Below are 13,178 nucleotides of genomic sequence, written 5' to 3'. Positions count from 1 at the left end.
CTTGGTCACTACATCATACCTTAAAAACACCTTGTTTACACTCTAAAGATATTTATGACTATTTAAATCTTGATAAAACTTGGTCAGGATGTTAATCATGACAATATCTGCGGCGACATGAGTTCTGTGTAATGTGTGTCTAAAACCAGGTAACCTGGTCAAAACTTGGAAAAACCTTGTCACCACTCAAGAGGCAAAATGTATTAATCAATCTTGATGAAACTTTAAGTGTTTAATTGACTATATCAAGGCCAAGTTAGCGTATAAGTCACATGCATGCAAAAAGTAGGTATCCACATCAAAGCTTGGCCAAAAAAGTTACCTAAGAAAAAACCACATTTATGAATCAATTGTGATTGAACTTGGTGAGAATGTTTATCTTTGAAATATAAAGGTCAACTTCGAATCTGTGCCACATGCCTCCAAAATGTAGGTCAGCAGGTCATTTCTTTGAAAAACCTTGTTACCACTCTAGCTGCTACGTTTAGGACTCAATTTTAAGGAATCTTGGTCACTATTTGTTCTTAAAGGGACTGTCAACCGCGATTGACGAAAAAGGAAAAGTTTTAAAATACCGTATTTTTTTACAATTATTAGATTATATTGATTAAAATATCATGACTGGTATATTACATTACTTGAAAAAAGTTCATATTTTCCGTATATTCGGTAATACAATTTCACGATGTGAAATAGAAAGTACATCGCGAAAATAGGTGACATAAAGATATACACACTATAAATAACGCAAGTAGATATCTACTTGCGTTATTTATAGTTAACTGGTATAGTTACCCCATAGACATACCCAGTAAAATTTATTACTGAATGTACTGAAAATATGAAAACTTAACACCTATTTTCAAGTAATTTTATATACAAGTCGTGATATTTTAATCAATTCAAACTAATAATTGTAAAATAATACAGTATTTTAGAACTTTTCTTTATTCATCAATCGTGGTTGACAGGCCCTTTAACAATTTCTAAGTAGTTTGAATGTTATTTATGTGCGTACTAAATCTATGTCATCAGTTCGAACCTTGTTTTAACTCTACAGGCTACATTTATAAATCTTGATCTTGAAGGAACTTACAATATCTTAGCTGGGTTTTACTGTGGGTCACATACATAAAACAAGAGCTGTCACCATAGGATGACATATGCCCCATATAAACGCTTTGATAGAAGTTATGAGCATTTTTCAAAACCTAAACGCGGACCCTAAGTTCATGGTCAAGGTCACAGGGGTCAAAATTTGTGTGCGTATGGAAAGGCCTTGTCCATATACACATGCATACCAAATATGAAGGTTATATCTCAAGGGACATAGAAGTTATGAGCATTTTTCGAAACCTAAACGCAGATTTCGAAACCTCAACGCGGACCCTAAGTTCAAGGTCAAGGTCACAGGGGTAAACAATTGTATGCGTATGGAAAGGCCTTGTCAATATACACATGCATACCAAATATGAAGGTTATATCTCTAGGGACATAGAAGTTATGAGCATTTTTCGAGGTCAAGGTCACAGGGGTAAATTTTTTATGCATATGGAAAGGCCTTGTCAATATACACATGCATACAAAATATGAAGGTTATATCTCAAGGGACATAGAAGTTACGAGCATTTTTCGAAACCTAAACGCAGATTTCGAAACCTAAACGCGGACCCAAAGTTCATGGTCACAGGGGTAAAAATGTTTGTGTGTATGGAAAGGCCTTGTCCATATACACACGCATAACAAATATGAAGGTTATATCTCAAGGGACATAGAAGTTATGGGCATTTTTCAAAACCTAAACGCTAAGTGTGACGGACAGACGGACGGACGGACAGACCGATCACTATATGCCCTGGCCTCCTTCGGGGGCATAAAGATAGGTCACCAGGTATCATCTTGGAATAACCCTGTAAACACTCTAAAAGCAACATTTACGACTCGATCTTCATTAAACAAGGTTAGAATGTTAATCTCAAGAGTATTTTGTCCAGTTTAAAATTTGGGTCACATGAATCCCAGTCACAACATCAGATTGTAAAACCTCACAATGCTTGTCGCTTTGGTGAAATAATTAAAAATTACATACATAAAGCAGAAGCCAAGTTCTCGTAAATTCTTATGTCTTAGCCAAGTTCTTGTAATTTCTTATGTCTTTCTACTTGTTTTCATCTATCCATGTTACTTCTATAATTTATATGGGGTTTAAAGAGCAATATGTGTGTGTGTTGAAGTAAGATACCAAGAAATGTGACAATATTAATATTGATTTATTTGTGTAAATATATTAGATGGAATTTACAAATGGATTCATGTCAAGAAAATAACCAATGAACAAAGCAGGACATTTACACCACTATGGTTATCATGATTTCAATATAGATGTACATGTATACACAACTTTGTAAAAAAAACTAAGTGTAAATCAAGAACACGCAATAAAATAGCTTGTGATTTTGCAAAACAACAATATTACAACTTTTCAAGCGTACATTTAAAGGCGCAAACATTTTATAAACAACCATTTTAGTTCAAGGCAATGATTAATAATGCTTATGCTCTAACACTTGCAAATTTAGCCTAACTACTTAATGTTCTGTATTTTGAGTGCATTGTGATACAACAAAACATGTAACTCTAATGTTAATATACAAAACCCTTTTGAGATTACACTAAAATATAAAATAACAGCAACTTAAATGGCACTGCACATAAACCACCCTTAAATTTTAATTACGGAACACACAGGACTATTTATGTACAATGACCAAATCAATTCAATAAATACACACCACTCGCCAATATTTAACATACATATTCATCAACTGTCAGTCCAGGTAGCAGTTTATTCATTAAAAAAAATAGAACACATTTAAAAAAGGAAATATTTCATTTAAACACATTAATGTTGATAAAAGTATGTATTGTATTGCTTAAAAATTATCTGACAAATATACAGAAAACAAGCAAATTCGTTGAATTGATATCCCCTGCCAATATGCTTCTGGACACAAAAGTGTTATATTTGACACTCAAAAAAACATTTTTTCAAGATACAAAGGGCCATAACTCATTGATTATCCAATGGTGTACAATGCCATTTGGTGTGCATCATCCTCTTATCTATAAATATACTCATACCAAGTTTCAATGAAATCCGCCAAAGCACTTCCAAGACATTGCTCCGGACACAAAAAAAGCATTTTTCCAAGATACAAAGGGCCATAACTCTGTTATTAACAGATGTTGTACAATGTCATTAGGTGTGCATCATCCTCTTATTTATATATATATATACTCATACCAAGTTTCATTGAAATCCGCCAAAGCACTTCCAAGATATGGCTCCGGACACAAAAGTGCCGGACGGACGGAAAGACGGACAACGCAAAAACAATATCCCTCCGCCTATGGCAGGGGATAACAAACACAAGCCAATGTCTAATTGCACCTTTAATCTGTAAAAACAACAGCAACATAATTTGTTGTTTGGCACATAAAAACTTCCAAGTCCAAAAGTCATCTTTTAAATTAATATCTTCATCCATCAATAAATGGCATTAAGCTAAAATTAACTGACTAAGTTTTAAGCAACTAATTCCGAAAATGTGTTTATTTTTACACAATGTATTCAAGAACAATTATATAAGAATTCGGTCTCAATGTTAAGTAGGGAACAAAGAAGTTACTGATTAATTTAGACCTGATCAATGTTCCTACTAATTTTTTATACTTAAATTTATCACATACTTTTCTTTAAAAAGTCAAATGAGCAGCGTCATAAGAAAATGGGCCTTATGCCATATGTGGCCAGCTTAGCTCATACTGTGCGGATGCGACAGCTGGTCTGGAGATACACTGGCCCCATATGACATAAGACACATTTTCCAATAAGAATAATATGCTGAAACAAAACTTCACACAGAGACTGAACAGCCCTTCTACAGATGATGAAATATACTAGACTGAGTGAACGAGGACTGAGTATCGAGTTTCTGTCGTTTTGCTGGCTGCTTCTCCAGTTGGATCTGTAGGGACTTCTGGCTGGGTACATGTGCTTTCCTCTGCTTGGTTTTCACTGCAACCTGGGCGTTCATAGTGAAATTGGCTTTAGGGAAGCGAATGCAGGTTTTCACAACTATTATATGAAATCATCATATACAGTTTTCTGATTAAACGATTATGTTTTTCACTCACTGTGTTGACTTTCCAGATCACAAGATATTTTAACCAAATACTTAAAATACATGATCAACATAAACAATGCAAAGACAAGATGGATTCAATATCAGAGTTTCCACAAAATAGCCTCAAATTTACCAATTATCCCAACAACGGTATATCTATATTAATTTATAAAAAGTTCTGGTTTATTATATACAAACCTCCTCTCTTTCCTTATCAGGGGAGATAACATTGAATGTAAATTTCCCTGAAGTTTTTGCCCCTGCTGATGGGTTCACCACAGGTTTGGTCATCTCGGCAATTTTGGCGAGAGCTTCCTTGCTTCGAGCCAGAAAGGACCCTCGCTTCTGCTGCTAGAGTGATAATCATGTAAGTAGAAGCACAAATGATGTAAGAAGCATGGTTCATGATGTAAATTTCTGCCTCTCTAGAGAATAGAGAAGTGTATTTGAATAAGAGGAAATCGTATCTTACTTAAAATATTACTACCAAATATTGATTTCCAAGGTCTCACACAATGTTGTTTAGAAAAAGCACACTGATTTTTAAAACAAAATTGTTTAGCACAAACAAGTTTCTACCGATATTCAGTGCTTTTAATTAAAATTTTCCAGTTATGTTTTAGCATATATAAGGATATGCTTTAACCCTTTGCATGCTGGGAAATTTGTCGTCTGCTATAAGGTAGTCTGCTGAATTTCTAAAATTAACATTTATTTCGATTTTTTTTTAAAGAATACTATCAGAATAGCAAACAGTTTGGATCCTGATGAGACGCCACGTTCTGTGGCGTCTCATCTGGATCCAAACTGTTTGCAAAGGCCTTCAAAATTCGGTTCCCGCGCTGATAGGGTTAAAGACAATATATTTGAACAATTTTTTGTTTAGACAAACAAAGTTATCAATAAAACAATACATCATGACATGCAATAATACCAACAATATGGATACCGACAATATGCAGTTTGCATACTTAACTATAGTACACTGTGACAGTGTTTTTTTATTAATGATAGGAGGCCAAATATAGTCTTCTTCACCATTGTGTTAAGCCTTTGTTGAAATTCATGCGAAGATTAGTTCAGAAGTATAAATACTCATCCCAATTATATTCTGGTTACATTGTCCTGCAGTCAAGTCTTAAAACAACATAATTTTCTCTAAAAAACCTACAGTATTGACATAATGAGTTTAAAATAAGAAACCAAAATATCATGGTTACCTTGATTACCTATTAAACAAAGACTTAAATGGAAAATCATTGTAAGGGTATTACGATTCATTAAAAAAAAATTGTTGCAATAATCAGATGATTTTCATGCTTACATGTTCATTAGTTACAGAAAACCCATATTTACACTTTAATGACATAACAGAAAAACAAAGGCCTCTCCACAATTTGGTGCCTTCTATACATACAGATAGTTTCATGAAGGATGCAGGAAACCCAGGGGTTTCTGGTCCAGAGGATGACACTTTATTCTCAGTCTTCTCTCCACCCTTGGAATCTGTGATATCATATACATTTTCAAAGTCAAACTTAAACAAATTTCAGTAAAGTGTTGAGATAACAACGGAATTGACTTTATAGAAGTTACCAAACAGAATACCTAATAATTTTTTGGCAAACATTATTATACTAATTGCAAATAAAATAAAATTGAAGTGTTGGATACCATGGGAACAAGGTTTCTTTACAAATATAAGAGAACTCATTTAAAACCATGGCAAGTCACATCAAAAAGACAACTGGCCACAATGCAACAAACCTTGCTTTTTCAGAAAGACCTTTCCCAGCTTCATAAACTGACTCTTGTCTCCCCCTTCACCCAACCTCTCTTGTTCCTAAAGGTAAAGAAAATGCAATACGAACAATCCTGTGCAAATATTGAAGTTTATATTATTTTTCAAAATTCTGCTTTTACCCTTTACCAATCAAAATCAAAATGAAAATGGCTATGTGCAAACAGCATAAAACCAGAACAGCCTGCGAGTAACTCACAGTCTGTTCAGGTTTTATGCTGTTTGCTGCTCATCAGTATCTAAGGTTTGGAGATGAAGCCTTAACAACTTGAATCTAGTAAGAAAGGTCTTTCATTAAATATATTTTCTGAAGGACTTAACATGCGTGAAAATACATATCTACGCGGTAAAGGGTTAATTGCCGAGTATTTGATGGTTTTAGATAAGTTTTTTTCCCATCTATTTTATAAGCACTCATTTCTGTAAACAAGAAACCATCCAGATGCATGAAAGTACCCAAAGTCAAACTATTTATTCTTTCTTTTCAGAAGCAAATTTTCAAATAGTGTAAATTATTCATTGTTGAAAACATTTTGCCCAAATATACTAAACTTTCTTAACATGCCTATTCTTTTTAATTCTGCAAATAATGAAACTTAAAATGCACACTTATAGCATAACCACTAGTTTTACTCCCTAGTTTACATAGTTACAGCTCATCAACACATAACAACAACTGGCACGAATTAAACATCTTAACAGACTGTGGCAATTAACTGGCAAGTTGCTGAAAACGCCCACATAAAAACCACTAACCTGCTGTTCTTTCAAGAATTTCTCTCGCTCAAATCTCTCTTTGCGCCATGCAAAGTCATCTGTTTCCTCATGCTCCACTTCGTTGTCGCTCCCGTCATTAAACATGTCTTGTTGAGATTCGTCATCTACATCAGAAAGTAGTTCAATAGATAGATCTTAAAATTTATGTTTTCAAGAGTTAAATAAATTTGCATGCACCTATAAATAACAGATTTCATCCCAAAACATGGAAATAATGCCACATACATTTATATCCACAACAATTACTTTCAATACTTTGTGTTTTTGTATTGATCAAGTTGAAAACTCAGTGCAATGATTTTAAATTATTTTCAAACGTACATTTTGAGGATTAAACTCATACATCCAATAAGCAATGTTTTAGAGGTAAGCGATGAAAATACAAGTATAACCAAGAATTAAACCAGTCCTCCCCTTTTCTTACCAAGGTTATTCCACCTAAACCTTCGTTGTCTGCCCCCTCCCTCTGAGTACAGGTCTCCATCTGGCAGATACATCTCCTGGTACCTCAACAGCTCCCTCTTGTCTTCATCTATCATCTGCTTCCTGTGAACACAAATATCAGCATAGCTCTGAAAAAACTTGTCTTAACCCATTGCATGCTGGGAAATTTGTCGTCTGCTAAATTGTCGTCTGCTGAAGTTCTAAAATTAGTGTTTTCTTCGATTTTTTTTCAAAAAAATACTATCAGAATAGCAAACAGTTTGGATCCTGATGAGACGCCACGTTCTGTGGCGTCTCATCTGGATACAAACTGTTTGCAAAGGCCTTTAAAATTCGGTTCCCGCACTGAAAGGGTTAATGCACATGCATCATGTGTCGTCCCAGATTAGCCCGTGTAGTCTGAACAGTCTACTGGTAACCTAGCACAGTGCTTTCCGCTTTTATGTAATTGTTTGTTTAAAGAAAGTCTCTTTCAAACCAAAATACAGTCTAAGCGACAAGTGTTGTCCCTGATTCTAAAATGACATTTAACACGCATCCATTAAGCCATATTTTCCAAGAGGGCAGATCATGCTTATTAACATTTTTATCTAGCTTTCAAGAGCAGCGTAAACTAGAAATTTCATTGAAATTGATAAAAACCTTAAGGTACTGCTTTGGTACAGATTTAGAGAAAATATATTGCTTTATTTTCACCTTAAATCTTCAGTTTGACATTCAAGCTAGCAATTTGATTCTTTTATTTGATTTTGCCACAATAAGTCTCATTTAACTTAACATTTGTGTCATCAGGCCTTGAAGAATCCACTTGATCGCTCGCATATGCGATTGAAGTTGATGGTCAGGCGAGAGAGTTTGTTTAATACTCGACCGACCGGTAGAGTGCTGTTTTTTCAAGTTGAGAACAAAGGCTGTTTGTAAAACATGCATGCCCCCCCCCCCCATATGGGCTGTCAGTTGTAGTGGCAGCCATTAAGTGATTACGTTTTTTGTCACTGTGACCTTGACCTTTAACCTAGTGACCAGAAAATCAATAGGGGTCATCTGCCTGTCATGATCAATGCACCTATGAAGTTTCATGGTCCTAGGCATAAGTGTTCTTGAGTTATCATCCAGAAACCATTTTACTATTTTGGGTCAACGTGACCTTAACCTTTGACCTAGTGACCTGAAAATCAATAGGTGTCATCTGCCTGTCATGATCAATGTACCTATGAAGTTTCATGATCCTAGGCATAAGCGTTTTTGAGTTATCGTCCGGAAACCATTTTACTATTTTCGGTCACCGTGACCTTGACCTTTGACCTAGTGACCTGAAAATCAAAAGGTGTCATCTGCGAGTCATGATCAATGTACCTATGAAGTTTCATGATCCTAGGCATAAGCGTTTTTGAGTTATCATCCGGAAACCATTTTACTATTTCGGGTCACCGTGACCTTTGACCTACTGACCTGAAAATCAATAGGGGTCATCTGCGAGTCATGTTCAATGCACCTATGAAGTTTCATGATCCTAGGCCTAAGTGGTCTTGAATTATCATCAGGAAACCATTTTACTATTTCCGGTGACTGTGACCTTGACCTTTGACCTAGTGACCTCAAAATCAGTAGGGATCATCTGCAAGTCATGATCAATGTACATATGCAGTTTCAAGATCCTCGGAATAAGCGTTCTTCAGTTATCATCCGGAAACCATCTGGTGGACGGCGAACGGACAGACCAACATGGGTAAAACAATATACCCCCTCTTCTTCGAAGGGCGGCATAAATATAAATTTAGTTCCAGAAGTTGAACTCCTGCCACATTGAGACAAATTGCGAACAATTTTTCGAACGAACAAAAAATAGGTTTAGTACACAAAGAAACTGCACTTTTGTTTTGACAATGAAAAATGACGTCATGGGCACAGTAAAAATTATTCTCGAAATCGGCTGCGCTCTTTTCGTAGGCGTCAGTGCTCTTAGCTAATCGATTAAAAGTGTTAAAACAGTTAAATACATGTATATTGGTCATTCCGTGAAGAATAAAATTTCATTTATTTGTAAATATCAATAAAAAATAATACATAACTTGTTAATTATAATACTTCCTATATGTAATTAAAAATAAACAGAAACAATAATTATTAATAAACAGAATAATTCATGATCAGAAGCCTTAGCCAAAGTTTACCATATTGTAACCATTTGTCATTCAAGCGTGTCTTTCAGTAAAAGTTCGTCTGAAATATTAAAACTCAGCATGGAAAAAGGTTCTACTTTAACCCTTTGCATGCTGGGAAATTTATCTTTTGCTAAAATGTCGTCTGCTGAATTTCTAAAATTAGCATTTTCTTCGATTTTTTTCAAAAAATACTATCAGAATAGCAAACAGTTTGGATCCTGATGAGACGCCACGTTCACGATCCAAACTGTTTGCAAAGGCCTTCAAAATTCGGTTCCCGCACTGAAAGAGTTAAAATATCTGCAAGACAGGGAACAGAAAGAAAGGTCATCAAAACAAGAAGCGGAAAGTATTGAGAAAAGGAAACAGGTGCAGAAAAGGTAAATAAAGCAAATACAATCCATCAGATAATGTACGGTAGTTAATTTGTTTGCAGTTTAATGTCACTATGTTACGTACGTTAAATAGGTTCTGGTTGATTAGAACTATAAATTTAGATATATATTTTTTTATTTTAATGCAGGGCGAGTAGATGAAAGTGAAGGGCGAGTGGATTGTAAGGCCTACTCGCCCTGCAGGGTGAGCGGCTCTGGAAAAATTCTTCAAGGCCTGGCCATGTTATTTCAAAATTCTCAAAAGCATTGAGAAACCACATTGGTCCCTATAGAACTCATCCCTTAGTTGTTCCCTATTGACCCCCTCTGGTCCCCTATCATGCTACTCACATGGCTATCCTGTTGACCTCGTCCCTCAGTTTCTCCCTGTCCACTCCTTCCAGGTCCCTGTCCCCTTCCTCAACCTCCATGATGTCATCCTCCTCAGCTAGGTCATCATTCTCATCACTGTCAAACTCGCTCCCTACACAGGTTTATATAGAGAACACTTGCACAGAATGAAAGACTGTGTATAAATGCAGGTAAATAGTGAACAATTAATAATAAAAGGGAAATTACTCCTTAAATTATTATTGGACCTGAAAAACCTGACCATAGTGCACATGTACAACCTTTATAAAGTTTCATCAAATGCGGATCATTTGTGTCTGAGATCTCGCGCAGAAACAAAAAAGACATATAGATAATCAAAGGGCAATAACTCAATGAAAACTCATTGGACAAACACAAACTGATGCACATATCCACCCCATAAATATGCTGCTAACAAGTTTCATAATATTCGGATCATTTGTGGGCAAGATGTCGCACTGACACATAAACGAATGGAAAAAACTGAATGAAAATAAATGGACCTTAAAGACCTCATGAGGATGTGCATGTCCATCCTGTAGGGAAACTGGTTTATAACATAGAAACAAAGGTTTACAGACAGAAGGACATCAAGAACCAAAGAAATAATTATAGGACAAGGGACAAAATTGTCACAGAACCAGGTTTTCAGCTGAAAAAAAGTCTGATAAAGGGAGACAATTCAAAATGTGTATTGTTAACCCCCTTGTGTAAAATTGACCTTGATTTCAATTAGAAAAAAAGTCTGATAAAGAGAGACAACTCAAAATCAAAATGTGCATTGTTACTGATTGTTCATAGTTACATAGTTGTTTCAAAATCAATCTATTTTTAGTTGTGGCGACTTTGACCTTGGAGATATTGACGTAATTCTTTTGCGCGACACACCGTCCAATAATGGTGAACAAATGTGCCAAATGATTTTAAAATGTCACAATGAATGACATAGTAATGGCCCAGACAAGCTCATTTATGGCCATTTTTTACCTTCAAACTCAGTTGTGACCTTGACCTTGGAGATATTGACGTGATTCTTTCGCATGACACACCATCTAATGACGGGTACAAATGTGCCAAATGATTTGTAAAATCTCATAATGAATCACAAAGAAATGACCCGGACAAGCTCATTTATGGCCATTTTTGACCTTCAAACTCAAATTGTGACCTTGACCTTGAAGATATCGACGAAATTCTTTCACGCAACACACCGTCTAATGATAGTGAACAAATGTGCCAAATGATTTTAAAATCTGACAATGAACGACATAGTTATGGCCCGGACAAGCTTGTTCCGCCAGCCAGCCAGCCAGCCAGCCCGCCCGCATTCGCCAATCTAATAACCAGTTTTTTCCTTCGGAAAACCTGGTTAAAAATTACCATGGTAACAAGCTCTTGTAGCAGAAGCACAGTCTGGATAAGCCTATGTCTCTGTCGGTGTACAAGGCTGTTAGCGAACCGATTGGTCGACCCATCTGCAACCTTTACGTACTGGGCGCAGCACAATTGGACAACCTCAGTTGCTAGGCAACAATGGGCACTGTCCGCAGGGTCCAGGTGGCAGAGCAGTGAAGTGACCTTGACCTTCACTTGAATATCCTCATTGATAATGCTGTTGATATTGAACAAGAGTTTTTTCATGTTTTCGTGTGATCATTTTAGAGGAAAATTAAGACAAAAAAGATGCCTGAGTGACAAGAGTAATATTGTTAAATCATTTTTAAGAGAATAACATAAATATGAACTCAATATCAATCAAAACTGGAAATTATAAAACCATGATGAGATTTTTTACGGTGAAAGATTAATAAACATGTTTGATCATCATTCTTTTCGCATTCATATATATTAATATATCTTTTAAAACTTAATAATGAGAAATAACATACGGTAGAAGAAGCGTGTTTTCTGGACAATCCTCTCCTGCTTCTTTCAATGCAGCACAGATCTCATACACTTGTCTGCAGAGAAAAAACATACAAGCCAGGTTGTGTGAAGTGGATTGTATACGATATGCTTCCAGCGTAGCACTAGACCAGCATGTGCATTCAAGCAGTCTGGCCAGGAGCTACCCTGTGAGCTTATGAGACCACTAACCTTGCATGACTTAATAGTTAACAGGGTAGCTCATGACAAGACTGCGCACAAACGCGTCAACATGTGTATCATAGTGGTAAAGCGTTAACTATGCATTAACTTTTCAGCATGTAGAAAATCAACGCACCTGACACCTCTCCGGACCAAACCCCCAAACATGCAAAGATCTATGATGAGCCCTACAAACTTCCCAGCATGCCGTATCATGTCTGGTGGAAACAGTGCCCTGTAGATCTGGTTGGCCAGGACGTTCACCACACCATTCTTGTCTACACCCTGCTCTATCAGCTTATCTGCATACTGAATAGAAAACACAAACTACAGCAAGCGACTGAGGTGTTAGCCTTAACGTCGATGCAGTATCTCTGGACTAGCTGCATGTCGAAGGCGATGGGCTCGATGTAGTAACGGTGATTGTTCCACTCACACTTGATCAGGCCGGCGGATGAGAGAAATTACTGGGCTTTCGTCAACTTATGCATTTGAAAAAAAAAGACGTTGGAAAATCTTCATTTCCTGGGCTCTGGTTTTTTAACTGTTCACATTTTTGTGTTATCCTTGCAGAAGTATGCCCCGAAATGTTAGTTTTACAAGTTGGTGTGCATTATACATTGATACAAAGCTATTCTGACTGCTAACTTGCGAGAAATTCATTGTGTCTTTCCTCAATCGGCCATATTTGGCGCGCGCTTGTTGTTGTTGTTGTTGTACTACTATGTTGAAAGGGCTGTTGTCGACATAGCGAATAGCGCGTATGAGGGGCATTTGATGGCACTGATTTTTGAGAAGAGCAAAGATATAAGCCAAGTGATTGAGTACGTTGTTATTTCTGTATTTATTCTATGTGTGTGATATGTTGCTTTGTTTATTTGCGTGCGTATGTGAGCAAAGTCATGTAATGGCGGATTGCGCCAGTAAAGTGAAACTGAAAGCATCAGGCTCGTGAAAGCAAAAGGAAAGT

At 36.3% G+C, this 13,178-nt stretch overlaps 1 protein-coding gene across 1 annotated transcript in view; it reads right to left on the bottom strand.

The window, feature by feature from the left end:
- Positions 1 to 2,251: 2,251 nt before the first annotated feature.
- The window catches only part of LOC127871177 (claspin-like), a 74,680-nt gene continuing 63,753 nt past the window's right edge, over positions 2,252 to 13,178 (bottom strand). Inside the window, exons 28-29 of the mRNA XM_052413914.1 lie at positions 4,386 to 4,538; positions 2,252 to 4,085 (exon numbers count right to left, since the gene is read on the bottom strand). Of these exons, the coding sequence (XP_052269874.1) occupies positions 3,942 to 4,085; positions 4,386 to 4,538 (297 nt within the window). The 3' untranslated portion in view covers positions 2,252 to 3,941. The remainder of the gene's footprint in view (positions 4,086 to 4,385; positions 4,539 to 13,178) is intronic.

This window comes from Dreissena polymorpha, chromosome 3 (assembly GCF_020536995.1).
Source record: "Dreissena polymorpha isolate Duluth1 chromosome 3, UMN_Dpol_1.0, whole genome shotgun sequence".
NCBI lineage: Eukaryota > Metazoa > Mollusca > Bivalvia > Myida > Dreissenidae > Dreissena > Dreissena polymorpha.
This window is presented reverse-complemented; position numbering and strand designations above follow the sequence as displayed.